General features: G+C 40.4%; 1 protein-coding gene across 1 annotated transcript in view; it reads right to left on the bottom strand.

The window, feature by feature from the left end:
• Nucleotides 1-25,443, bottom strand: part of pappa2 (pappalysin 2) — a 75,018-nt gene that overhangs the window by 12,891 nt on the left and 36,684 nt on the right. Inside the window, exons 15-25 of the mRNA XM_008432917.3 lie at nucleotides 23,237-23,347; nucleotides 19,364-19,499; nucleotides 19,043-19,217; nucleotides 18,314-18,379; nucleotides 18,142-18,238; nucleotides 9,203-9,380; nucleotides 7,751-7,964; nucleotides 5,943-6,111; nucleotides 5,722-5,854; nucleotides 4,908-5,029; nucleotides 2,186-2,257 (exon numbers count right to left, since the gene is read on the bottom strand). Of these exons, the coding sequence (XP_008431139.2) occupies nucleotides 2,186-2,257; nucleotides 4,908-5,029; nucleotides 5,722-5,854; nucleotides 5,943-6,111; nucleotides 7,751-7,964; nucleotides 9,203-9,380; nucleotides 18,142-18,238; nucleotides 18,314-18,379; nucleotides 19,043-19,217; nucleotides 19,364-19,499; nucleotides 23,237-23,347 (1,473 nt within the window). The remainder of the gene's footprint in view (nucleotides 1-2,185; nucleotides 2,258-4,907; nucleotides 5,030-5,721; nucleotides 5,855-5,942; nucleotides 6,112-7,750; nucleotides 7,965-9,202; nucleotides 9,381-18,141; nucleotides 18,239-18,313; nucleotides 18,380-19,042; nucleotides 19,218-19,363; nucleotides 19,500-23,236; nucleotides 23,348-25,443) is intronic.

The raw sequence follows: 25,443 nt of genomic DNA, 5'->3' as shown, positions 1-25,443 counted from the left end.
GATCACATGCAACACATGTGGTCTGGTATAATTTACGGGAGCTGTAATGGAGGAGCGGATTTTAAGAAATTGTTTTGCCTAGCAACATTCATGGGAAGGTTGAAGGGAAAATGTAGAGCTGGCAGGTATGACGAATATTTTAATACCGTGAGACATCAACAGTTTATGTGTTCCATCCATAGCTTCAGCCTTCTCTGAATCCAGACGGTGAATGTCAAATCAAAACTACCTGGGTTTATGATTTCAGGTGATTTACACTTACTGCTGAAATGTCACCGGTAAAAGGCGTGATAAGCAAATGTTACAGATTTCGTCTAAAAACAAGCCAGAGGCTTCACATGAAACTTACGGGCTGCAGAACATTCAAAATTAAAATGGTTTTGTTCTTTAATGCCGTTCTGATTTTTTAGTCTTTGATTCAGATTTCAGGGTCAAATATCCTTACTTAATTTCAGCGCTTGACTCGGTATAACACTTATACACCTTCTGTTTCTACAGAAGGATCTGCCAGCAGCGATAATGTCATATACGTCAGTGTGTTGCATATCCTGCTCATGAAAATATGGAGAGGAAAAAGATAATGAGTCATTAAATTAATTTCACTTCTAACCAAAAAAAACTGAGTAGTTTGATTCATTGATGAGTTTATTTTAACAATATATTAAAAGGCATAAAATAACTGCTCTATCTTTAAAATGACCTGTAATACATAGATTGGTGCTTCATTCCAGGAAGTGAGCAGCCTGGTGAGCTCCTCGTTCAGCAATAGACTGGATGGAGGCGCTTTCCTCGCTTAGTAACCTGGGCAAATTTTCACTGATGTCACTTGATACACTAAATTCAAATTGGCTTTATATACCTTTTTTTTCTTACAGAAATATTCCTGCATCACTATTTTCCCCCAGCAAATAGTTAATTTATTCTCAAACCCAGTTTCAACTTTACTGTGCAAGTTTTAGGAGAAAATCCCAAAATGGTGAGGACTGACTGACGAAAGGATGGCTGGGCAGGTGAACAGATTAATAGACAGATGGGCTGATGAATAAATGGACTGATTGATGGAGGGGAGGTAAACTGGATGGGTGAACTGAAATACATTTGGATAGATGGACGGGTAGAAGGACAAACCAACATGTTAAAGATGGTCGGCTGGACGAACGGACAGATTGGCGAACAAAAGAGAGAATCGGGTTTCCAAGTACTCAAGTTTTGTCACCCATTTCCCAGACTTTTTAAAAATGATTTTCCTAGAAATATCCAAACATTTCTTAGAAACCAGAGTCACACAACAGGAGGTTATCTTTTTCCCTATAGAGGAGCTCCAGCATGCATAACGCTGACACTACTTAAACCAAAACAAAGATTTAAAAACATTGCGTCATGATGAATGATTAATTTAAATCTAACCTAGTCCAGTAATCGATTCATTTTCCTTTATCAGATAACTCATTAGGCTTGGCAGGCGAAGGCAACACTTGGCAAAGGCTAGACTCTCTGGAAGAAAGGCTCTTTGGATATATTTTAAAAGGATTTTTGTGAAGTGCAGTGCGAGGGTATCGGTTTCAGCATGAGATTTCTCTTTGTGAAATATGAACCAAGTTGCACACTGGCTCCGGTATTTTAAGTAGTGATGACAACAAGAATGGAGCGTGTTTTGCCTCATGTTTGGTATTACTGGAAGAGCCTGGCTGAGCCACAACATCTAATGAGGTTATTCCTAAAAGTGGCTTATTCATACAAAGGAGAAAACACTCTACATAACAGTATGAACAGAGCAGGAAAAGGTAAACACAGAAACGGACAATCTGACTTATTAAATGATCAATTCCACAATACTGTGGATAGAGGCAAGAAAAAAATAAAAACTAGTCTCTTTTTTTTATTGCATTTTAGTTTTCCACTATTTTGGTCTCTATAAATATCCCATCTTTGACAAGGAGAAGATAAAAATGCTAATTCAGGCACACTCCACTCCAGTGAATCATTGTGTTTGGCAAAACAATATCAGTCTATTCTAAAACAGATACTGTTGTGAGCTTAAAATCTCGGCGAGACTGAAATTTGGATGGAACAGTGTTTTCTGTCAGTGTTGGCCTTTGTGGGCAAATGAATAGTTTAAAAGGGAAAAAAAGAGAAAGAAAAAGGGATTTTGTTCGTCCAAAACCCCCTCTGTTGTTGCTCTTACCTCACATGACTGGATACAGTGGATGTTTTCGGGGTCAGGATACCACTTCATCATCCCGGTGCAGATTATGTTCTAAAGAAAGAAAAAAAAATCCACATGCGTATAAATGTATTTGTTAAAAGGGTTCGCTATGGAGAACAATGTGGCATTTAATCACCAACACATGTTCACATGATTTTCTGTCATGTTGACGCTCACAGTTACAACCAGAGGCATTAATGGGGAATGACATACAGCTAAAAACAAGGATTTGTTACAACACAAGCCTTACTATAATATCTGTATTGGAATTGCTATTGGTAGATGTGGTACCTCACAAAAGTAGCAAACTCCTTTACTTCACTTTTGACATTTTGTCATGTTTCTGCCACAAAATGCAACATATTTCATAAGTATTTTTGTGTGATTGACTGACACAAAGTAGTGTATAAATAAGAAGAAACCTTTTTTAGAAATCTGAAAGATGCAGAGTGCATACCTTTACCACCCCTGATTCATCTTTGAAGTTTTGCTGCAAGATTATAAACTGGATTAAATTTCTGACTTTGACTGGACCGTTCTAACACATGAATGTGGTTTGGATCATTCTCTGTTGGAATGTGAACCTCCTCTCCCAGTATCCATTTTTCCATATATTCAATATTTTACATAAGGCATCGCTTGTTTATCAAAACAACTTGTGATAATTTTAATAACATGGAAACATTTTTTAGAATTATTTATTCAAACCTAAAGATGTTATGTGTTCAGATAAATGTCTTGAGGGCAGTACAAAGTGTTTGAATAGTTTTGCAAGGTGCTGTAAGCAAACATAGCCTTGGTTATATGACTTTATCACAGAGAAATTAACAAAGCTTGGGTATAATCTTGATTAAGATCAGTGTTTTTTATTATTATCATTCAACTGAATAAAGACCCCACATTTTTGCTGTGAACTTTTGTAAGGCAGAGATCTTGAGTTATTTATTTGACCCAAGTAAATTACAAGGTGATTAGCAGACAACTGATTGACTAGTAAATATGGATAAGGAAACTGGATCCTCCCCGGAGACTTTCCTGTGTAGCCTGACATCGCAATAAAGACCAGGTTCTGAAGTTTTCAAGATAACACAATGCCTTGAAATCGCTAAGCAGCGCCAAAGATATGGCGTAAGTAATCAGACCTCAGTGCAAGTATTTAACCTTGGCACAGGAGGACAAACAGGCTGGCTGGCTGACTGACCACCCAAAAGTGAGGCAAAAGCGAAGCAGCGCATGCAACAACATCAACGCAGAAGTGATTTCTCAGATATGATATTGGGTAACATGATCCTCCTTTCGAGCAAAACAAGCGCAACAACTCAGACCCGGGACCTGACATTCCATTCTCTCGCACACTTGTATACACTGTATGTTTTGGAGATGTGTGCGGTTCCTAAAAGACTTGACGTCAACTGAAACATTTACCCGCGCTATCTCCCTATGATTTCCAGTAATACAAAAACACTTGAACTAAATCAAACAAGCATTTACACACACAAGACGGATTTTATGATGTGATTAGCCGGCACGCCGGGGAATTAAAGTATTTTCAAGAAAACTCTTTAGGATTAAATCTAATATCTGATATGAAGCGTATTTGCATGTATCCATTTATTCCTGTCCAATTTGTTGAGCCCTGGGAGTAGTGGGGGTGGTGGAAGGAGGGTAAACCTCCAGCTGCAGCTAGAGCTCTGTATAGTCAGGTACAAGGACAGGTAAACATGTGCTAAATAATTAATTTTGGGAGAAAACTAGTTAGCAATCTGCTAGTGGCTTTATAGATTTCTCTTGCAACATTAAAATAATCATCTTAAACGTAAGTGCACAGTGGTTGTTCACATCAAATGCATTTTTTGTCTTGGACAAAAAGTTTATAATTTTATGTTGTTTGTTGTCTCTCACCTCCATTATTTATGTCATGAACAAACTTGGTAATTGTCAGTAAAGTTAAGTTAGGCTTGAGCACAGTTTCCTCGCTGCTGCTGCTGTTGTTCAGAGCACCAGATGTTTGCATGAATTATTCAGTCTGATGAGTGTTTTGAAAGTCAGACCTGTTTGTCAGTGGATCAACTTTCATGGCATCCAGGATAGGTTGCTTGGCAGCGAGCGGGCAAAACAACCACAGTTTAGTAATAATAATCACAAGTTTCCAAGTGGTAGCAAAACCACAATCCCACAATGTTGTTTAAACCAGTAAAAAGCTACTAGCTCTGCTGTTTCCTCACCTCCAGCTTCATTAGGAAGTAGAGAAAACTATCCTTGGACATAAATGAGGTCAGATTTGTTTACTGATTTTTACAGCGTTTTGTTCCCTCTCCTCTGCTTTAAAACAAAACTATTAACCTGAAGATAAGTAGAATGAAGTAAACGTTGGGATAAATCTATTTCCAAATGCACTGGATGTAAATTCTGCATAGCCTAAAGTCAGAAATATCACAATAGACTGCTAGTCTTTGATTTTAAAGGATGGAGATGGACCAGTTCTAGCTTAAAAACCTGAGCTACTGAGGCCGTGGGAGTGTGAGATTAACTGAGTAAGAACAGCACAGTTTGCATATTTAGGCTTAAGATAAAAATTATCTTAAGATAAAAATTATCTTAAGCCTATGTAAATGAAACGCATAGACGAAGAAAAGCGTAGAACAACAGGCCAGTTTTTACCAGGCTAACAAAATTAGATTCAGTAGTAAAAGTGACTGACCTGTACTATGGTAGGCTGCATCCAGTGTTTCAAGGTGCCGGGTGTAGTACCATTGGACAGAACCACCGGGTCATGCAGAACCATGTCCAGAGCAACAACACATGTAGGGTAGCACATATCGCCTGGAAAGCAGTTTTTCAGGTCATGTTCTCCTCAGGGACAAAAACATAAAATGCTGCCCAAAAAAATGAGTAATTCTCTAAGTATGCTACCTTAACAAATTATCAGAATTCATACAGTAAAAAATAAATGAAATAAAAATATCAATGAATCTGTGCTTCAGAGAAAATTAAGTATCTCACTTAACTCAACAAGGCCTACCACCCAGAGGGGGACATCTCGTCCCCATCGCCCTCCCTTTTGTTTTACTCTGTTGTCGCTTGAAAGCGCAAACTTCAACTCTTGACTATTATTGTTGGCCCACTGAGAGGAGTGACTTCTTGATGCCCATGAGACTCTAAATCCAGCCTGATTTTAAATATTGTCAGGTCTGATTTATGATTCTGTTAAAAATTTCTTGTCTCTCACGTCTATCAAAACAGTTATCTTTCCAGATGTTTCTTGGATTTTTTTTTTCTCCTGATATTTGTAATGGAATCTGGACCAAGTTTTTATAGCATGAACTGGATAATTACTTAAAATCTGAAACAGAAATTGTTCAGAAAACTGGAAGTACTTCAAGTGTCAGAACAAACGGGTTTGAGTATTGACAAAATGCTGTTTTAAGAAACCATTTGTTTGAAGGGAATACATTTGTTTAGGTGCATTCATGCAATAATTAACACACGCAGCTTTAGGATCTGGTTTGACTCACCAATATTCATCCCCTGGTCACAGCTGTACTCAACGTAGTTGAGATTGGGGGGAGCAGAGCAGGAACCCTGGAGCGTGGAGCACATAGTAAACTCTGCCGTCCACTTACCATCCTTAGTGCAGCGAATTTCACTCTAGAACAATCAAACACACGGAAATACACAATTAATGCTCTGCAGAGAGCAACACTTGCTCTTCATCGGACTAGACAAGCAAGTTTACATTTTCTGTGGCGTCCGGGCACTGCAGGGTGCAGCGGGTGTTGTAGCGCAGGCCATTGGTGCAGGTGTACATGCCCTGGAAGACGGCCGGAAGAGCTGGGCAGGATATTGGCTCACAGGCATTTTCCTCCCACTGTCCGTCCTCCAGGCACTCTAATTTGAAGTACTTTCTACAGAGAACAGGAGTAAATGTTCCTGGAATTAAATATTTACATGCACTTTATAAAAAGGCACATATATATTTTTGTTGCTGTCTGACTCGAAGTCAAACTAAAATTGTCCTATTTTACTTCAGTTCAGGTTTATTTGGGTGGCAAAGGGTAATTAATGTTATAGCAAGTACAGAAGAAGAAGAAAAGTAGACAAAAAATTAACAAACATACACTCAAAATCTAAAAATAAGTCTATACCAGATTGGGAGAGTACTGATAGCAGCATTCTTTCACTGTCGCTTAGGTCTTTCTGCTCGACTTACAGCAGTGTAGATAATTTTTTTGGATTAACCAATGAATAATTGGATAACAAAAGGTGCTTAATGGAAGATTTTCTTTACAGAATTTGAACTAAATGACCCAAGAGAAGTTCTGGATAGAACATGTTAACAAACAAAGAAGGCTTTTTTTACCTTAAATGCAAAATTTACATAATTTTAGTACAGTTTTGGCTTAATTACTGCTTTGACTGTGTTTTCCTGAGACGAGACAGACAAAGTGGGGACTCGAACTGGCGATCCACCAATTTATAGAGACCAGTTAACGAAACTGGTCTCTATAAAGTCCAGGAAGTCCAGACTTCCTGGACTTTGAGAGGAAGTCAAAGAACTCGGAGAAAACCCACACATAAAAGAAGTGAAAGACCCCCGGCCAGGATTTGAATACAGGCTGCAAAGCAACAGAGATACCCACTAAGCCCCATGTTGTATTGGTGTGTCACATAAAATTCCAATAAATTACAAAAGAATTCAAGGCTGAAAGGGTTGAATATTTTTGCAAGGCTCTAAAATTTCAGAATAAATTAAAGTCGTGTGTGAAATTCTGAGAAAACGTTGACTGAACGAACACCACGCTGCATCACATGTTCAAAATAGAATATCAAACGCCCCATTAAGTGCAGCAATAAAAGCCTGCTGAGATTCCTTAAGGTTTATTTTAACAAAGTCAAGACTGTTGGTATAAAGTTTTGGTGATTTAATAACAAAAACATGGCTGTTTCTATTTAGCAGCAAAATTGATCTCCTGTCTGCACTGTGTCAAAGCAAAAATATGTGTTATAATGTTCGTTAATAATGGCTTACCTTTTAAAGTAAAAATGAAAAATGCCACTTAGGGCTGTTTAATGGCTGTTCATGCTCAGTGTTACATGTTGGACTAATAAAGCATCATGGGTTATAAAATTGTTTACGCAAGGTGTAACTCATAAAAGCACCAACCAATTAAATGATACATAAAGAAATGGTTCTTAAAAAATCTATAAAATGTATAGTTTTATGGCAACTTCATGCAAGCACATCTGGTTGGATGTTTGCTATTAGGCAAGTACAGAATACTAAATTGTACCGTACCTTCAAAAAGGTACCATACCTTGAACTGTTTGTTTGAAGTTTGTTCCTAGAAGCAGTAAATCAAAAATAACTGTGATATGCAGTGTGCAATGAATATTGTGTCATTAAGCCTTAAATTTATTTAATTTTATCGAAATTATAAAACAAAATATACAGCTTTTGAAATTGATAAATATATCTCAGACAAATTGTGAAGTATATAGAAAAAAACAACAACCCTGAACCGACTTCCATCTCAAGCTACCTACTTTGGTTTCTTCTTTTTGAGACTCCCAACCACGTAGAAGCCCGGGCTGCATCGGTATCGGCAGAACGACCCGACATCGTGTCCTGAAGCCAGACAGTCCTCTGTGAGGAGTCTGGCACTGGGAATGTTAGGCGCTTCCGGACACTCAATCTTGCAGTAGGCCTCTGGGAAAGACCACAGCCCGTCTTCCAAACACACCAACCTATCACTGTCACCTGGGGTTGGGAGAAGAAGAGATGGAGAGAAGGAGGAACAGGAAGAGGACAATATTTTCACAGGTTGATAAAGTTTCTTATGATTTTTATATGTGTAGTCATATTATTTTCATTTTCCCACTTATTTCATGACCGTATCTGTTTGTAAAGTAGACAAAAACAATTTCCTGCTGGATGCTTTCCGAACTTCACTGATAAAGCAAACATAAGTTTAGAGCATTACACGCAAAACTACCTTACTACATGAAAAATGAATGTGAATACAGTACAAGTACACGGAATTTCCTTAACCCTTACTAGTCTGTCGTTGCATGTTTTCTGGGATGTTTTCGACTATCAGAGCAGCTATTTTAACTAAGACTAAAGAAAATAAAAGGCCACCATTACGTTATTTGAAAAAAAAATGCATAATGTTGCTGCTTAGAAAAAATGAAAAACATCATAAGGTGGGCTGAAAATATTGGCACTTTGTAGCACATGAATCCCCATATCAACAACTCAATAAAGTTCAGAAAATAAAATCAGTCATTGACTTCTGACCCAACAAAGTGCCTGGATTTAGCAACACAGAGAAACATCAAGTGCTAACTTTGTGTAGAATTATAATTGCTCAGGTCTGTTTCCTCCCCCTTATTAATCATGAATGTTTTAATGCCTCTAAAGTTGAAAATGTTTCATGGGCTCTATAAAATGTACTTAATCTTTAGCAACATATACCTCACAAACTACGTAAAAGCCACGCGGTTGTTTCGTTGATAAGAAGCTGATCTGGAAAACATTCCTGCTAAGTGATGCATGATGACCTTTAAATGTGTTTACTTAAACCAAAAGCCAAAATTTTAAGTATTTCTACATATTTATGGATTGCAATATAAAGTTCTTCTGTTGACGTAAGGAATGGCTCTGAAGAGCAACATGTTCCAGTGACTTTCCAGCCATAAATTAAAAGTGTTTGTAAATGACACCTATTTCCCTTCAGCAGACAGGTTTGACTTTGCATATTTAGTATGACCAAGTTTTTTGGAAGCTGCAGTACAAAGTAGACAAACAAACAGTTGTCTTCAACCTAAAAATATGGCATGTTTGCATGATGATGAACTGCAACATCAACTCTTTCATGTACATATTTCTATAAGAATTTTAGTAATACAAGATATAATTTTAATGTCTTGTAATATCATAAAAAATTAACTATTTCAGATCAATTTATGAATTTGTGCAATAAACCCTGCTGTCACCTTGTAAGATGGCTGGGGGTCCACAGGTGAAGGAACATTGTTTGGCAAAGGTGGTTCCCCAAGGACAGCTGAATATAGCGTGATAAACATGAGACTGATCAGGAAGGCCACAGTCCACAGGCTCACAGCTGACAACACGATCCCATGAACCCTGAAAACAGTCCAGCTCTATGGTTCTCTGGAAGTGGAGAAAGAAAGAGATGAAGAAAGAAGAAAATTGCTCTTCAGAAACAAAAAAACGAACGAGTAACCAAGTACAGAAAAAGCAACACAGTCTCAGGCAGAAGTTTATTCACTCATCATTCAAATGAATGTTTATCTTGGGCTTTTAAAAACCCATTTCCTTTTTCAAGGTTGGAATAATTATATAATAAATAGCTTCAATGAATTTTAAGAAAGATGAATTAGGCGCACTAGGGATTATACATTCAGGCTCGATTTCATAAATAAACCCCCATCAATGTTTTGATAAATGTTTCTTATGAAGTTGCAGAAAAAATTTCAAATACAATTGAAGAGATCAAAATATTGACCACTCGTCTTTTCATAAAGTGTATTGGTTTACTGGCACAGACTACTTTTAAGTCCATATAGTAGAGGTATAGTAGTAGTCTGCTTTATCTACTCCAGGTCTGATATGTGTGTGTGTAACTGGGTCTATATTAATAGTTTTATATTTCCACAAAATGTGTTCTTTTATGTATTTGTCTGCTTCTACTTGACTGTTGCTGTGTTCCTCTGTGTCTACTATAAGAGGTTTGGTCCTCCAACTCCGCCTTATTTTCTTCTTCTTTTGTTCAGGGTCCTCCAGGACTATTATAAATATTAAGTTATTAATTTCCTCTCCCCTTTTGTTATTCGTTCCACTGGGGAGAGGCAAGTTTTATAATCTATTGTAATCCTTTCATTTATATTGTTCAAATGTTTATTTTTCCTTCTGTATTAATGATAAGTGTTTGGATATTTTCATTTGAGTTGCTATTACACCTTTATATCATTTGATGCATGCTAACTATTATTTTGTATAGATCGGGTTGGAGAACTGGAGCACATGCTAGGTGCTAATGCTAATATCTCCCGATTGACAGGTACGTTAGGGCCCTTTTGTTATTCGTTCCACTGGGGAGAGATCGGGTTGGAGAACTGGAGCACATGCTAGGTGCTAATGCTAATATCTCCCGATTGACAGATTAAATAAACGGAGACCGCCTCCAAATCCAGACTTGATGTCTTGTGGTTTGTTTGATCACCACACAACACACACAACGCAGAAATCCACCGGTCACACTTGGTGCCGTTCGACCCGAGACATCTCCGATCGAGTCTGCAGTCAGCGCTCTCCAGTCCAGCGGACCTGTGACGATCTCTGGCTGGCTCCTGGCTCCACGCTGCGCCGCTGGAGGCTCTTTGCCCTGGGTGCGGTCTTTCAGGTCTAATACTACCCATTTTTGGCGCAAGCCGCTCGTAATCGACAAATAAAAAATAAAAAAAAAAGAACAATAAGTTTTCCATTAAAAGCAGTTTTTTTTTTCCTCCTTTCTTTCCGCATTTGTTCTGGATGTGTGAAATTTTTTTTTTAAAAATCGATATTCTGATTTTTTATTTTATTTTATTCATCTTATCTGTATGCTTTGCTACAATTCTCAGACATGTCTTATGCAAATCTGCCTGAACTTGAATATGTTGGAAGCAGTGTCAGTTTTGGTCCAGAAAAAAATTCGCACAATGCTTCACTGTGTTTTGGGAGGGGTAGGCCTGTGGCACCTGGTCACATTGAATGCACAGTTGACCAGTCTGCGATAAATCCAAAGTTTGTACCTGTTGCAAACTCCACTCCAGTTCCTCTGGTTGATTCACAGCCTACACATGTTGCACAAGAGGCACTCAGTGGTTTAATATCTGACCTGGCAAAACAAATTGGAGATAATATTACAGCTAACTTGTGCACCATGCAACAGGCCAGCCACTCCCGGGAGTACCCTGCTAATAATGTGTCTCCTACTCTACTGGAGTCCCCCCATGTTAAGGTTGTGGTGCAGTCTGAAGCCAAAGCCCCTCCGTTCTTCAGAGGTGACAATAGTGACACATTTTCCATTCAAGAATGGGAGGATCTGATGAGGTGTTACCTATCTAGGGCTAACTGTGAGACACCAGAAGAACAATATGGGCTCCTGATGTCGAGATTAACAGGCAAAGCTCGTGATATGGTGAAAGTCTCTTTGCGGTGCCGCCCTGAACTGTGTGGAGGTGGGTTAATTAATGCTGTGTTTGATGTCTTGAAGCACCACTTCAGTGAACTCACATGTTCCAACTTGCCAATGAGAGACTTTTATGGTACTGTTCCAAAGGCTGGTGAGGATGCTATGGACTATTGGATCCGTCTTAATAAGTCCATTGATGCTGTGGTTGAGTGCCTCCGCAGACGTGGTAAATGTGTGGAGGACCCTAATGCAGAGGTTGTGATGATGTTTATCAGCCACTGTCCTGACCCCACCCTTTCCTTGTCATTTCAAATGAAACCACCAGAACAGTGGACGGCAGCTGAGGTCCAGCAGCGCCTGGATGATCGTGTGAGGAAGGTCAAGGGCTTAGTGGCAAATACACAGGCTGTTGACTGTGCCGACACATCACAAAACCTTATGACAACCCAGCAGCCCACTGAGGTGTCCAGTGTTATTGCTACCGAACCTGTTACTCAACAGATGGTGACCATGTTTGACAAGGTTCTCTCTCTGTGTAATGCGTCACTGGCTACCGGTCAACAGACAGCGGGTCGATCTCAGGTTCCTCGACGCATACAGCCCCGAGGATGTCGAGTCTGTGGATCCAGCGAACACTCCACACATTCACATTGCAGACTATTCAGGTTATGTCTTCACTGTTTTGAGCCAGGACATGTGAAACGTGACTGCAGGCAGGCAGTGGGACAGAGATCCTCAAATGCTGCTTCACATGTTGATTTAAACTGACCAGCCTGTGTGATGAGAGGGGCAGCATGGGCATTGTAAACAACACCCTCACAAATTCTGGTAATCCACACTCTGTGTATGTTGATTGTTGTAAAAGCTTCCCCGAAGAGAAAACAATAATTTTGGTTGGGTCACAAAGAGTTCAGGAAGCTAGTGAGTTGTTTTATGCTCCTGTGTCGGTTGGTGGCCAGACGTCACTGAGAGGGATGCTGGACTCGGGCAGCATGTCATGTACACTTAGTGAAATGGGAGAGGCTAAGTTGAGAGCGGCAGGTGTTGTCCTGTCTCCACAACCTGTCCCTGAAAAAGTTGTCCTTGTTGGTTGTGGTGGACTCATTACGCGACCTAAATGCATTTATGAGCTGAACATAGAGCTCTACGGTCTTAAGTGTCTAGTGCCGATGTTCCTTGTCCCTGGTCAGAGGGATGAGTTGATTATTGGCACAAATGTGCTTCGACCAGTAATCCAGAAGATGAAATCTGATGGGAAATACTGGGAGATGGTGTCCTCTCATACAACTGACCCTGATTGTGAACAGTTCCTCCAGTTGCTGAGTTGCACCTCTCGGTGGCTGAGCCCAGAGGTACCCGATAAGGTGGGTACTGTGACATTGCAGCAAGCTGTTACATTGCTGCCTCGACAGGAATACATTGTTTGGGGAAGGCTTCCTCCCTCTGCTCCTGTGTCACCTGGGAGCACTGTCGTTGTAGAACCAACTTCAGCTCGCTCCACACCGAAAAACATCTTGGTTGGTCGGGTTATTACACCGATGTGGGGTGATCGTTGGGTTCCCATGAAGGTTCTTAATCCCACTGATAAACCTCTTATATTGCGCCGCAATAGTAAGTTGGCTGATGTGTTCCCATGTGTGGCTGTTGAGGACTTTCCTGTCACTCCGGGCTCATGCATGGTGCAGTCAAGCCAGGCTACTTCCTCATTCTCTCTGGGAAGTGAATCATCAGATCCTGTGCAGATGCTAAAGGACTGTGGACTTGGTGACGTGGACTTAGAGGGTTGTGAAGTGTCCGATGAGTGGAGGAGGAAGCTGGCTGATCTGTTGTTGAGCTTCCAGGATGTGTTCTCCAAGGACCATTTGGACTGTGGGGAAGCAAAAGGGTTTGTCCATCGGATCCATCTATCTGACGCTCGCCCCTTCAGGTTGCCTTTCCGCAGGGTGCCCCCAGCGCAATATCAAGTGTTAAGAGAAGTGTTATCAGAGATGGAGATGAAAGGCATAATCAGTAAGTCGATCAGTGAATATGCTTCACCCTTGGTGTTGGTGTGGAAGAAGAATGGCGACTTGAGAATATGTACTGATTTCCGTTGGCTTAACGCTAGGACAGTTAAAGATGCACATCCACTGCCCCACCAAGCTGATTGTCTTGCTGCCCTGGGCGGGAATGCCTTCTTCAGCACCATGGATCTGACCTCTGGGTTTTACAACGTGCCTCTGCATGAGTCCGACAGACGTTTCACGGCCTTCACTACACCACTTGGCCTATACGAGTATAACCGCCTCCCTCAAGGTCTCTGTAACAGTCCTGCATCGTTCATGCGCATGATGCTTAGTATCTTTGGTGACTTAAACTTCTCCAGTCTCCTCTGCTATTTGGATGACCTGTTGGTGTTCGCGTCTTCTGAAGAGGAGTCGTTGAACCGTTTGAGGGTTGTATTCTCCCGGCTGCGGTCCAGCAACTTGAAACTCTCTCAGAAAAAGTGTCACTTCCTGAGACGGTCTGTGGCATTTCTTGGACATGTTGTGAGTGCATCTGGTGTCTCTGTTGATGAGGAGAAGGTGAGAGTAATAACTGGCTTCACAAAGGCAGATCTAATGGAGGCTGATGGTCACACTCCCTCTCAGCAGAAGGTTAGATCATTTCTTGGGATGGTAATATTTTACCAACATTTCATCCCTGCATGTTCTCGTATTGCCAAACCACTTTTTGCCTTGACTGCAGGCCAGAAGAGGAGACACAAGGGCATCAGTCATCATGTGAGACCTGGGACGTTCAGGAAACTGACACCACTTGATTGGACCCCTGAGTGTGAGGCAGCCTTTGTGCAGTTGAAACATGCACTCCTCAATTCTGTGGTTTTGGCACACCCGGATTTTGACAGGCCTTTCATCCTTTCCACAGATGCTTCCACTGATGGTCTGGGTGCCGTTCTTTCTCAGGTACCGGTGGGTGAGGAGAGGGCACGACCAGTTGCTTTTGCTAGCAAGTCTCTCAGTCGTAGCCAAGCCAAGTACCCCGCTCACAGACTTGAGTTTTTGGCTCTTAAATGGGCAGTGTGTGATAAATTCAGTCACTGGCTCAAGGGTCATATATTCACTGTTTGGACCGACAATAACCCTCCCCTCCTGAGTGTGAGGCAGCCTTTGTGCAGTTGAAACATGCACTCCTCAATTCTGTGGACTTGCCACCCCCAGTCTTTGGTTGACTTACCGTTCTCAACGGCTGTCAATGTCTCCATGTCTGACGATGATGTATCTTCGGTGTTATCATCCATCAGCAACTGGGAAGTGGCGCCTAGACACCGTGCCACGTCCCTAGCTGACCACTTGCCATCAGTTGTTGTTCCTAATGTTGATGCTTCCTCTGTGCTATCCAAGGCGGAGCTTCAGTCTCAACAGGAGCGTGATGCCACGCTTTCCAGGGTTCTCCATTATGTGACCAGGAAGCGGAGGCCTTCTAGACGTGAACGCCACAACGAGTGTCAGCAGACCGTGAAACTTTTGAAGCAGTGGGATAGACTTGTGCTTTTGGATGGGATTCTTTACCGTGTCACAAAAGATCCCTTGACGAAACACAAGCGCTTCCAGTTTGTCGTACCAGAGTCCCTTCGGTCAGTGGTGCTTTCTGGCATACATGACAACGCCGGTCACCAAGGCCAGCCGCGCACTTTGTCGCTGGCTCGTCAACGTTTTTTTTGGTTTGATATGGACAAGGATGTGCGTAACTATGTAAGGCAGTGTTCAAGATGTGTTCTCAGTAAGACCCCTGAGCCAGCTGCCAGGGCACCACTGGAGAGTATAAAGACCTGTGCTCCTCTTGAGTTAGTGTGCATTGATTTCTGGTCAGCTGAAGACAGTCACAACAAGTCTGTGGATGTGCTTGTAATCACTGACCACTTTACTAAGTTGGCACATGCCTTCACCTGTCATGACCAGTCAGCTAAGAGTGTGGCAAAGAAGCTGTGGGAGGGTTTCTTCTGCATATATGGTTTCCCTCAGCGCATACACTCTGACCAGGGCCCAAGCTTTGAGAGTGAGTTGGTGGCAGAATTATTGGATATGGGTGGGATTATGAAATCACACACTACACCCTACCACCCCATGGGCAATGGCATTACGGAGAGGTTTAACCGAACTTTGGGGAGCATGTTGAGATCTCTGCCTCCTAGAGTGAAGCAGAAGTGGCCACAAATGATTCAGTCGATGACATTTGTGTACAATTGTACTGCACATGAAACGACTGGGTTTGCACCTTTTTACCTGATGTTTGGACGGGTCCCACGGTTACCGGTTGATCTCATTTTCAAGAGTGTTCTTCGTGATGACACAGTTTGTGATTACAATGCCTATGTCAAGTCACTCATGGATGATTTACATTCTGCTATGGCCCTGGCTCAAGAACACAGTGCTTCTGAGCAGAGACATCAATCAAGGCAGTACAACAAAAGGGTCAGGGGCTTACCTCTGTTGGTGGGGGACCGGGTGCTGTTGGCAAACAAGGGCGCGAGAGGGAAACGTAAGCTGTCAGATAAATGGGAGTCTACAGTTTTTGAGGTGGTCGCTTCTAAACCCGGCCTCAACGTTTATAAGATCAGGGATTCGACAGGACGTGAAAAGACAGTTCATCGCAACCTCCTACTCCAGGTCAACTTCTTGCCTTTGGACCCTTCATTGGCTGAGCAGCACTCTGTTAGTTTTGTTGCTGCCCCTGGGGAGCCCGATACCTCTACCTCGGAAAGAGGAGCTGACACCCTTGGGCCTGGTATGCCTCCTTGTGCCAGTGAGTCTGCTGAAGCCCGTACGGCATCCTGGGTTCAGGCACAGTCGTCATGTGGGAGCGAAGATTTACCCTCTTCTGATGGGAAGTCTTCTGCCCCCCTTGGGTGGGCTGGTGCAGGTGCTCCTTCAATCCCTTCCATTGAGTCACATAGTCATCCAAGGGACTTGAATGACCTTCAGGGATTAGGTCACAGAGTGACTACACGTCTTGGCAGGATTATTAAGCCAGTGTGTAGGTTGATTGAGTCTATGGCCCAGATTGAGTCTGTTTTTGAGAGTCAAAAAGTTAAACCTCCTATTACGGCTGTGTAATTTTTATTTTTTTTCTCTTTTGTTTGTTTGTTTTTCCCAGTACTTCATCTTTGGTCACCTGATTGTTATGCTTCTAGGCAAGTGTTTTGTTGAGTACGTGGATGGCATGTGCACGATTTTATTTCTGAATATTGTCATTGGCCAAAACGGTGTGGTGTATAGGGCACCGCATCCTGTCTGATAGGTTTCTGTCACCTCTTAATCTTTTACTAGATGGCTCTTCTGCCGACTTTGTCAGTTGGCTGTGGTGATTTTTGGCCTGTGTTGAATGGTTTTTGTTTGTTTGTTTGTCTGTTTTCCTTATGATTTTATAATTTTGTGTAAATCTAGGGGGGTGAATGTAACTGGGTCTATATTAATAGTTTTATATTTCCACAAAATGTGTTCTTTTATGTATTTGTCTGCTTCTACTTGACTGTTGCTGTGTTCCTCTGTGTCTACTATAAGAGGTTTGGTCCTCCAACTCCGCCTTATTTTCTTCTTCTTTTGTTCAGGGTCCTCCAGGACTATTATAAATATTAAGTTATTAATTTCCTCTCCCCTTTTGTTATTCGTTCCACTGGGGAGAGGCAAGTTTTATAATCTATTGTAATCCTTTCATTTATATTGTTCAAATGTTTATTTTTCCTTCTGTATTAATGATAAGTGTTTGGATATTTTCATTTGAGTTGCTATTACACCTTTATATCATTTGATGCATGCTAACTATTATTTTGTATAGATCGGGTTGGAGAACTGGAGCACATGCTAGGTGCTAATGCTAATATCTCCCGATTGACAGGTACGTTAGGGCCCTTTTGTTATTCGTTCCACTGGGGAGAGATCGGGTTGGAGAACTGGAGCACATGCTAGGTGCTAATGCTAATATCTCCCGATTGACAGATTAAATAAACGGAGACCGCCTCCAAATCCAGACTTGATGTCTTGTGGTTTGTTTGATCACCACACAACACACACAACGCAGAAATCCACCGGTCACATTTGGTATCGTTACCGTTTCGGACACACATCTGTATTAAAGTTTCATTCATCTGACTCAAGTTGTCAACTCAGAAATAAAGGAAACGGGGTAAGACGTTCCAGAAGGAACCTCAAAGGGTGAGGACTGGAAGATGTTTGAACACCGGTGTGACCATCCACAGTGAAGTGAGTTTAACATCAACATTGACTGATGATGAAAGAAACCCCTGTTCCAAAATACACGCCGTCTACCATGAATGATTTCTGTTGACAAGTTTTATGCTCAGAGCAGACAAAGATTGAGTTTGAGACTAAGTAATAAGAAACATGTTTGGACGAATCAATGTGAAGTAGCAAGAAATAATATTTTTCTTCTTAGAAATTGCTTCCTTGAGAATTCCAGCTTTAATGTCAAGTAAAAAAAATGGTGCACAGAATGATACAGAACAGATTTCTAGTGACAGAACTGCTTTGTAACAAATTATTCACCATAAATTGTTGAAAATAAATGAAATATGGCAAACAAATCATTAAAAACCTTCATCATTTACTTCAGCCTTAGGTCAGTTCAGCATTTAGATGCAAAATAAAGTCAATCCAGTTTCTGGCTAGTACTCACTGGTATCAAAATGGATGACTGAATATATAAGTTGGAAGTCTGGAGACATTTAAAGGATTTTACCTGACGTGGTGGAGTGCCCCTGCCATTGATGACAATGATGCTGTAACCACGGTGACACTTCACCGAGCAACTGGAGGCTTCCCCTCCACCTGTACACCTACAGAGACAAACACCGGTATGTAGGCAGTCCTGGTGTTTGTTGTTTTAGCTCGCTAACGGTTCGGTGTTTTACCTGATGAAGGCGTGCTTCAACTGTGGAGGACTGCAGCTGTCAATCTGACAAGGCTGCCGCAGACAACTGTTGCAGAGGTGAAGGGAGGACATGGAGAAGAGTGGAGAAATGAGAAGCAGAAAAAACACAAAAAAATTCTAGCCCTGCTTCTGTCTTTTTAACCCTTGTGCGTGCGAGGACTGAGGCAAACGTAGAGGACTATGGCAAATGATACAAGTTTTACATGTGTGGGGTTGGTTGGACCTCATTTCTACATACAAGGGTTAAATTAGATCAGTCAGAAACTCCAAGGTTCTGGACAACAGATCTATAAAAAGGATATACGTATATCTACAGGGCAATATACATGCATTGCATAAGCCTTTCTTTTTTGGAATTTTTTTTTTTTTTTGTAACCAGGATTCATATTCACATATCTCACTATTGGTTTCTAAGAAAGCTAAATTATCTGTATTTATTGGATTTGTAAATTTGAAATATTTTAGAACAGTTTGGATTTTTTATTCTTTTTTTCAAAGAGATGTCCGAAACTTTGTATGTGTGTGTGTGTGTGTGTGTGTGTGCGTGCGTGCGTGCGTGTGTGTGCGTGTGTGTGTGTGTGTGTGTGTGCGTGTGTGTGCGTGCGTGCGTGTGTGTGTATGTATGTGTGTGTGTGCGTGGGTGCGTGCTTGTGTGTGTGTTTGTGTGTTAAGTAGGTAGTAGTGGGAGAGCCCACCCTCTGATGCGCACCCGGTCAGGGCGAAGGTGCTGAAGTGGCAGGAGGTCCTCAGAGCCACCGCTCTCAGTGCCACAGAGGGCGACGAGAAGAGGAGGATAACGGTGGATGTGAGGAAGAAGGGCTGAGAGAGGTCGTGGGTCACATTCACTACCAGTGGGTTTCGATAGCATGAGGGGACGTGCGTGCCTGGGGAGACGGAGAGGTTTCAGCTGAATGTGTCAATTTATGATTGATTTTAATCCCAGGAATACAATATAATTAAGGTCAACAGCTCAACTGTAACCTGCAGTATGCAAAAAATAAAATAAATAAATAAAAATAAAGATCAGTACCTAATGAGTGATTTTTGCCATTTGCATCAGATAGGAGAATGGTGACTGTCCTCCTCCATGGCTCCCCAGACCACGAACCATCCGAGGCCAAGTAAACCATAACAGAAGCAGCCACACCAGGATGGAGGAACCCCACCTGGTCCAGTGGTATGACCACAACAGGATGAGGAAACCATGTAGAGATAAGTCATTAGCAGTTGATTGGTTGGTTAAAATATCAGATGTAGGTGTAGTGTTCATTATTTATGGAGAAATTAACATATTTATTGGCACTGCTGGTAAAGATGAGTAAAGCGTTATCGGTAAGGCGATGACAGTTTCACAATATTAGAAAATCCTCATGGTGATAATATTGGTAAATATATCGATGACGATATCAGGTGTGATGTATGCTTGTCTTTTTATTTCCACTCATAATCTGTGCTTCCTGCTCTATATGTCCTCTAGACATTTCGGCAATGTTATTTATGTCTGTCCAATGTGAGCTCCTGCTGCCGTGAGATTATGTCCGACTGGCTAAATATTGCTTTAGAAAGACAAATACAACTTCATAACTCTTAACATATATTAGAAATGACTCCACTCCAGATATATTGTGCAGCCCTACTAGCAATACCTTTAAATTAAATGTAAATATGGGATGTTTCTCATTGATACTTGACTTATGTAAGTTGATAAAACTTGACACTTTAAATTAGTAAGTCATAAGTATCTGTTTTCCTGAGGCAGAATTATGACACAAGCATACAGTATATGTATGGTGTATGTGGATGGTGAATGCATACGTATATGCATTCGCTTTAAAGCTGCAGTTCGTAATTTTTATTTAAAAAATTATTTTTTCTTTACATATATGTTGAAACTGTCACTATGCCGTGACAGTACAGTGTGAGCAGGTCATCACTGGATCTTTCAACACAATGAGGTTTGCCAGACAAAATCAAGTTTCCTAGCTGTGTAGATTACTTTGTGTTACAAGACAATATGGCAGAAATAAATTAAGACTGACTTTAATCCTCATCTTTCTGAAGACACCATGGAGTTTTATCCTTTTGAAGTCAACAGACTTTGTGTGTCATCCTCAAAGGAATTCAGTGAGCATATTACTTTCAGAAAACGTTAAGAGCCTCGTAGAAAAGCGAAGGTTCTTCCAAACAAACGCAGCTAATTGAGACAGCTTCTTTTTATAGAGCTGGCGCAGAAAGATGAGAGTGAAAGGCTGAGGGATGCTCTTCAGACAGCCAGACCCGAAATTTTAGACGAGGGAGCTCCTTCAGACAGAAGGAACCTAAAGGAAAAGGAGATATTTCATGGAGAGCTGCTGGCAGACACAGGTGCTCTAATAAAGGATTTTCAAGATGGCCTTGAGCCTTGAGGCTTCAGGGAAGTGTCTGATAAAGAGGGCCTCCATAAAAAAGAGCAGCGGTGGAAAGATGAGACATTCAGCAAAGTAGTGGAAATGATGAGACAAAGGATAAACATGACTGAGTATGTGCAAATAAGGAAAGAACCAAAATTGTAGAGGACCCTGCAGTCCAGAGAAGAGCAGACAAGGTTGTGAGAGCTCACAGTGAAACGAGCAGCTGGCCAGCACTAAATCTAGGACCATACCGCTGATTATATTAACTGTGGTGGTGGAAACAGGAAACTGTTAAAAAACAAAAAGATATATACATAAACTAGACAAACGTCTGAATTATCCATCACGTTTTCACATGTTTTAGGATCCATCCAAAACTGCGAAATGAAAGAAAAGTAATAATAATAATACATGGTTTTCAGTTTGTTTGGTTTTTTTTTTTTTTTTTTTACTATTGCCTTACAAATAAAATCTCAAACGGTTTGCATTCATTTGCATTCAGTTTCTCAACATCAAACTTTGTGGAACTGTCACTGCAGTAACAGTGACAGTTAAACTCTTTGTATCTCTGCCAGATTTGGACAACTACAGACTCATATTTTTGCTAATTCCTCGCAAATTAGTTGAAGTTTAGTCATATTAAATGGAGAGGATATAAGGACATCAGATTTCAAGTTTCGCTCTTAATTGCATTTGGATATTGACTGTGGCTTTTCATTCTCACAGTTGACTAAGATTTAGGCCTTGTATACTAGTAGCCAGATCTTTATAAAATTAAATATGCCCGTCCCATTGTTTAAAAAATATAGAAATCATACACATGGGATCAGTTTCATAAAAGATTTCATCCACATAAACCTACTCAAATACGCCACTGTGCGTTGTTTAGAACATGCCCAACCCATAGGGGGCAGTGTAGTGCAAAGCAAAGACCTATGACCTTCAAAACATCACAACTTCCTGGTAGGAATTAAATATGGCATCAGGAGGTTTAAATAGCGTTTTAGAATTTAAAGTTATTAAAATACTAGACGATGTCGATTGGGAATCATGTCAAAGTAAGCATGTGGACATATTGGTGCAATATCTGACGCAAACTGTAATGTGCGGGACCCTAAATCTTGGTTTTCCTTTGTACACATACAAACACAAATATGGAGTTTTCTCAGATCTTCGGTTGGAGTCGTTGTCATTTTTAGTAGTATGAAACTGAACTTTCATGTGAATGAAAGGCCCAAACACATAAAGCTGTATTACTTTTCTCAGCTATCTGGCTACATATTGGCTTTGTGTGGAAAAGTCCTGCTCTGCCCCAGTCACCATTGCAGGCTCCAACAAAAGACTGTTAGAGGCTGCAATGGAGCCACGGTGCTGCCACCATGTCTCACAGTAAGGAGGGTCTGATTAAATTAATATGCAATGTTAGGTTTCTACCACACATGGCACTTTGCATCACATCCAGCGACTGCACCTCTGTCCAACTGTTTGCTTTGTCCCCTCATGGCTTGTGGCAAACTGCCACTGTTTTCCTCATTTCCTCAGTCAGTCTGATATACGGCTGTTGATTGAGAAGCTGCTGGACTTTCAGAAAGCTCTGAGTTAGCTTTGTGCAGTACTATTTAAACAATACCTCTGAGTCACTGCAAACCCCTTTAGCCAATTTCACAGGTTTAAATTTCCATCTTTTCTGCTGCTGCTAACTGATAGCTTAGCAGTTACACTAACGCCAGAGGCCCATCTAGAAAATAAGCTTTGGACTCACCACAATGAAAAACAAGGTTTGTTCAATTTAATTTCAGGGAGTTGGAATACTTCTGCAAGGGACTGGACTGTCTGAATAAAACGCTGAGCATGCTGTTCAATCAGTTTCTGTCTAAATAACAAGTACCTTTTATTCATTAATGCCTTTTTAATGAGAACAAAAGCTGTATTATATTTGAAGTATTCATATTCATTAGAAATGTATTTATTATCCCCCAGCATTTAATAAAAGGATTCTAATTATAAAGACGAACTATATTATGATTAAACATCCAGTTCTGATCCTTTTTATAACAATTGTTCTTTCATCTGTCCATATTGGAAAAACAGAGGAAACCTTTTGTTCTCTAATTAAGAAGAATGAGTTAATTATATAACACTTGGTTTTTCTTTTTATTATTAATACAAAGCCAGTGATTGCTATTAAAGGGATTCAGATGATTAATGTCGTCTGAGCAAAGAAATACAAGGACACAATGTAAATAGAGAATAAGTAGGGAGTTAGTCATGACTTCTAATTATCTACATCATTAGAACCCGCGATTTACCATTGACCTGAAAAATATGCAATTATTGTTACTAAGGCATGGTATGAATCATGTAATTGTTAGAACGGTAAAAATATGTGCGTGTGCAGAGGTTTGAGCCAACAATCCCTTCAGTCTATTGTAAGAAGCAGTGGAAAGCTGTTAAAGGTAGATTAGCCACCCACAGTCATTCAGTGGATGGGTAAACATGTAACATGTACATACCTTTATCCAGTAAGAGTGCTCCAGGCCGTTATTTGCGTCAGACTGGGCGGTGCATGGGAACCAGGCATCACCGTGTTTGTCGTTCACCTCCAGGTGCTGAAAACTACAAAGCTGCACACAAAAGGCAGAACAAGACACAAGAGAAAATAAGCAAATTATTCAATCACCTTAAAATGCCCTCATTCTCAATGAGTATTATTGCAAACCTCTGCGAATGGCTACACGGATCTCTGTACGTATACTCATAACCCGCAGAATGTTTTCACATTTTGTCACTTTACAACCAAAAACAACATCAATGTATTTTATTAAGCAAAGTATTATTTAATTGTGACACTGAGAGAAAATAGACACAAATTTTAACAAATACACATTTGTACTGAAGTATTCACTCAGAAGTGAAGTATCAAAACTATCTTAAATTAATGTTTGGGCTTTGATTGGGCCATCTTAACATAAAAAGGCCCTTTTGTATAGTTTGTTTGTTTGAGGATGATGTTGTCCTACTGACACATTCTCCCATTTGAGCTTTGGATATCTACAGTTTCTGTGCAGTTCTGTAAGTTATTCAAAGCCTGAGTTATTAATTTTTATTCTCCCCAACTTTATCCATAGCCTGTCCACCATGTTCCTTTATCTTCATGACACAGTTTGTTCCCTCATTTCCTCTATCAAACCTGTGAGACCACTGTGGAGTCCAACTCTGGCTCTGCATAACGATTGTATGACGTCTGAAGCCAAATGACTCTACTGGGTTAAACTTAGGCTTGATTAAGGTTACATTTCAGATCTATTTTTAAGAAATTTATAAAATAATTAATCATTTTCCTTCTACCTCACCATTTTGTGTAAATTTTTAGTCACTTTATCCCACAAAGTCCCAATAAAATACATTGATTAAGTGACTAGTTGTAGAAAAAGTTCAATGTCATAACGGCTTTTGCAAGGCTCTGCAAATAAGCAAATACTTTTTGTCAAACACAGCTAAACCAGGTTTCATTCACAATGTTACCTTCTTAATTACTGCGGGCCTACTTTTGTTTCACATTCTTGGCCAAATATTTAGCTGCAGAGCTCATATTACTAGATTTGATCTGCCATCCAACCAGTCCCAAAATAACATTTGTTTATGTTCCATATTCAGCTGTTGGTGGAATAATGTTCTTTGTGTCAATAGTCTCAATTACAGAAATCAGAGTTCAGGAGGGTTTGGCATTTTATCATAAGGTAGGACTTGATAGGTCACGCTGACTTTACTCATGACTCTTGGATTCCTGTTCTTTATTGCATTTCCTTTCTTTTACAAACACTGTGGTACAAAAGCGTCGCCTCTTTGCCAACTCTGAGGTCAATAATCCTTCCGTGATAAAACTACCTAGGAGGTTGTTTTTGTGTGCTACTTCAACAGAACCTCTGTTTAAACTTACCTAACCTCAATTGTATTTTGGAGGTGCATTTTTTATGTGTGACCTTGTGGCAAAAAACTGCAAGTTAAAAAAAAAAGAAAGAAATTGTCCTTAAAGCTACTGTATGTGATTCTTATAAAAACTATGTTTTTTCATATTTGCATAACTGCCAACACTTTAAACATGGTAGTGTCAATATCATCCTTTATGGAGGCTTTACATCAGCAGCACTTAGGAAGTTATTCAGAGCTGACAGAAATATGGATTTAGCTAAATATAGGGCTAGCCTGAAGGAAAACCTTAGGATTTTAGCAAACTTCTAAATGTGGAAGGACGTTTAACTTACATCAGGATAATAACAGAGTAAAAATATAATAGAGGACAGCAAAACACATTCTTGCGTTGCAGTGGCTCTATCATAAGTTCATCTAGGAATCTGTAGCAAGACTTGAAAATTACTATGCAGTGACGCTCTGCATGTAAAGATGGATTTGTGAAAGTTGACTCAGGGCTGAAGATTGTAAATGCAAATTGCCTTCACAAATTGACAAACATTTTCCTTTCGCATCACAATAACACAGTTGCCGCATAGCAAAGATGAAAAACATGTCAAGATGTTCAATATAGATTTTATTTTTACATGAGGACAACTCCTTTAAAATATCTTTAGTCCTTTTGACATTTGTCCCTCACAAAAATCCAGTGTTATCTCTTGAAAACTAATATCTAAACAAAAAGTTTGTTTTGTTTTTTATAAAAAGGATACTTTCAGGATTATTTATTTCAGATTGCAGCTCCTCC

This window comes from Poecilia reticulata, chromosome 17, assembly GCF_904066995.2.
Source record: "Poecilia reticulata chromosome 17, P_reticulata-male-v2, whole genome shotgun sequence".
In the NCBI taxonomy this organism is placed as follows: Eukaryota; Metazoa; Chordata; class Actinopteri; order Cyprinodontiformes; family Poeciliidae; genus Poecilia; species Poecilia reticulata.
The sequence above is the reverse complement of the archived record's forward strand: the minus strand, read 5'-3'. Positions and strand labels throughout refer to the sequence as shown.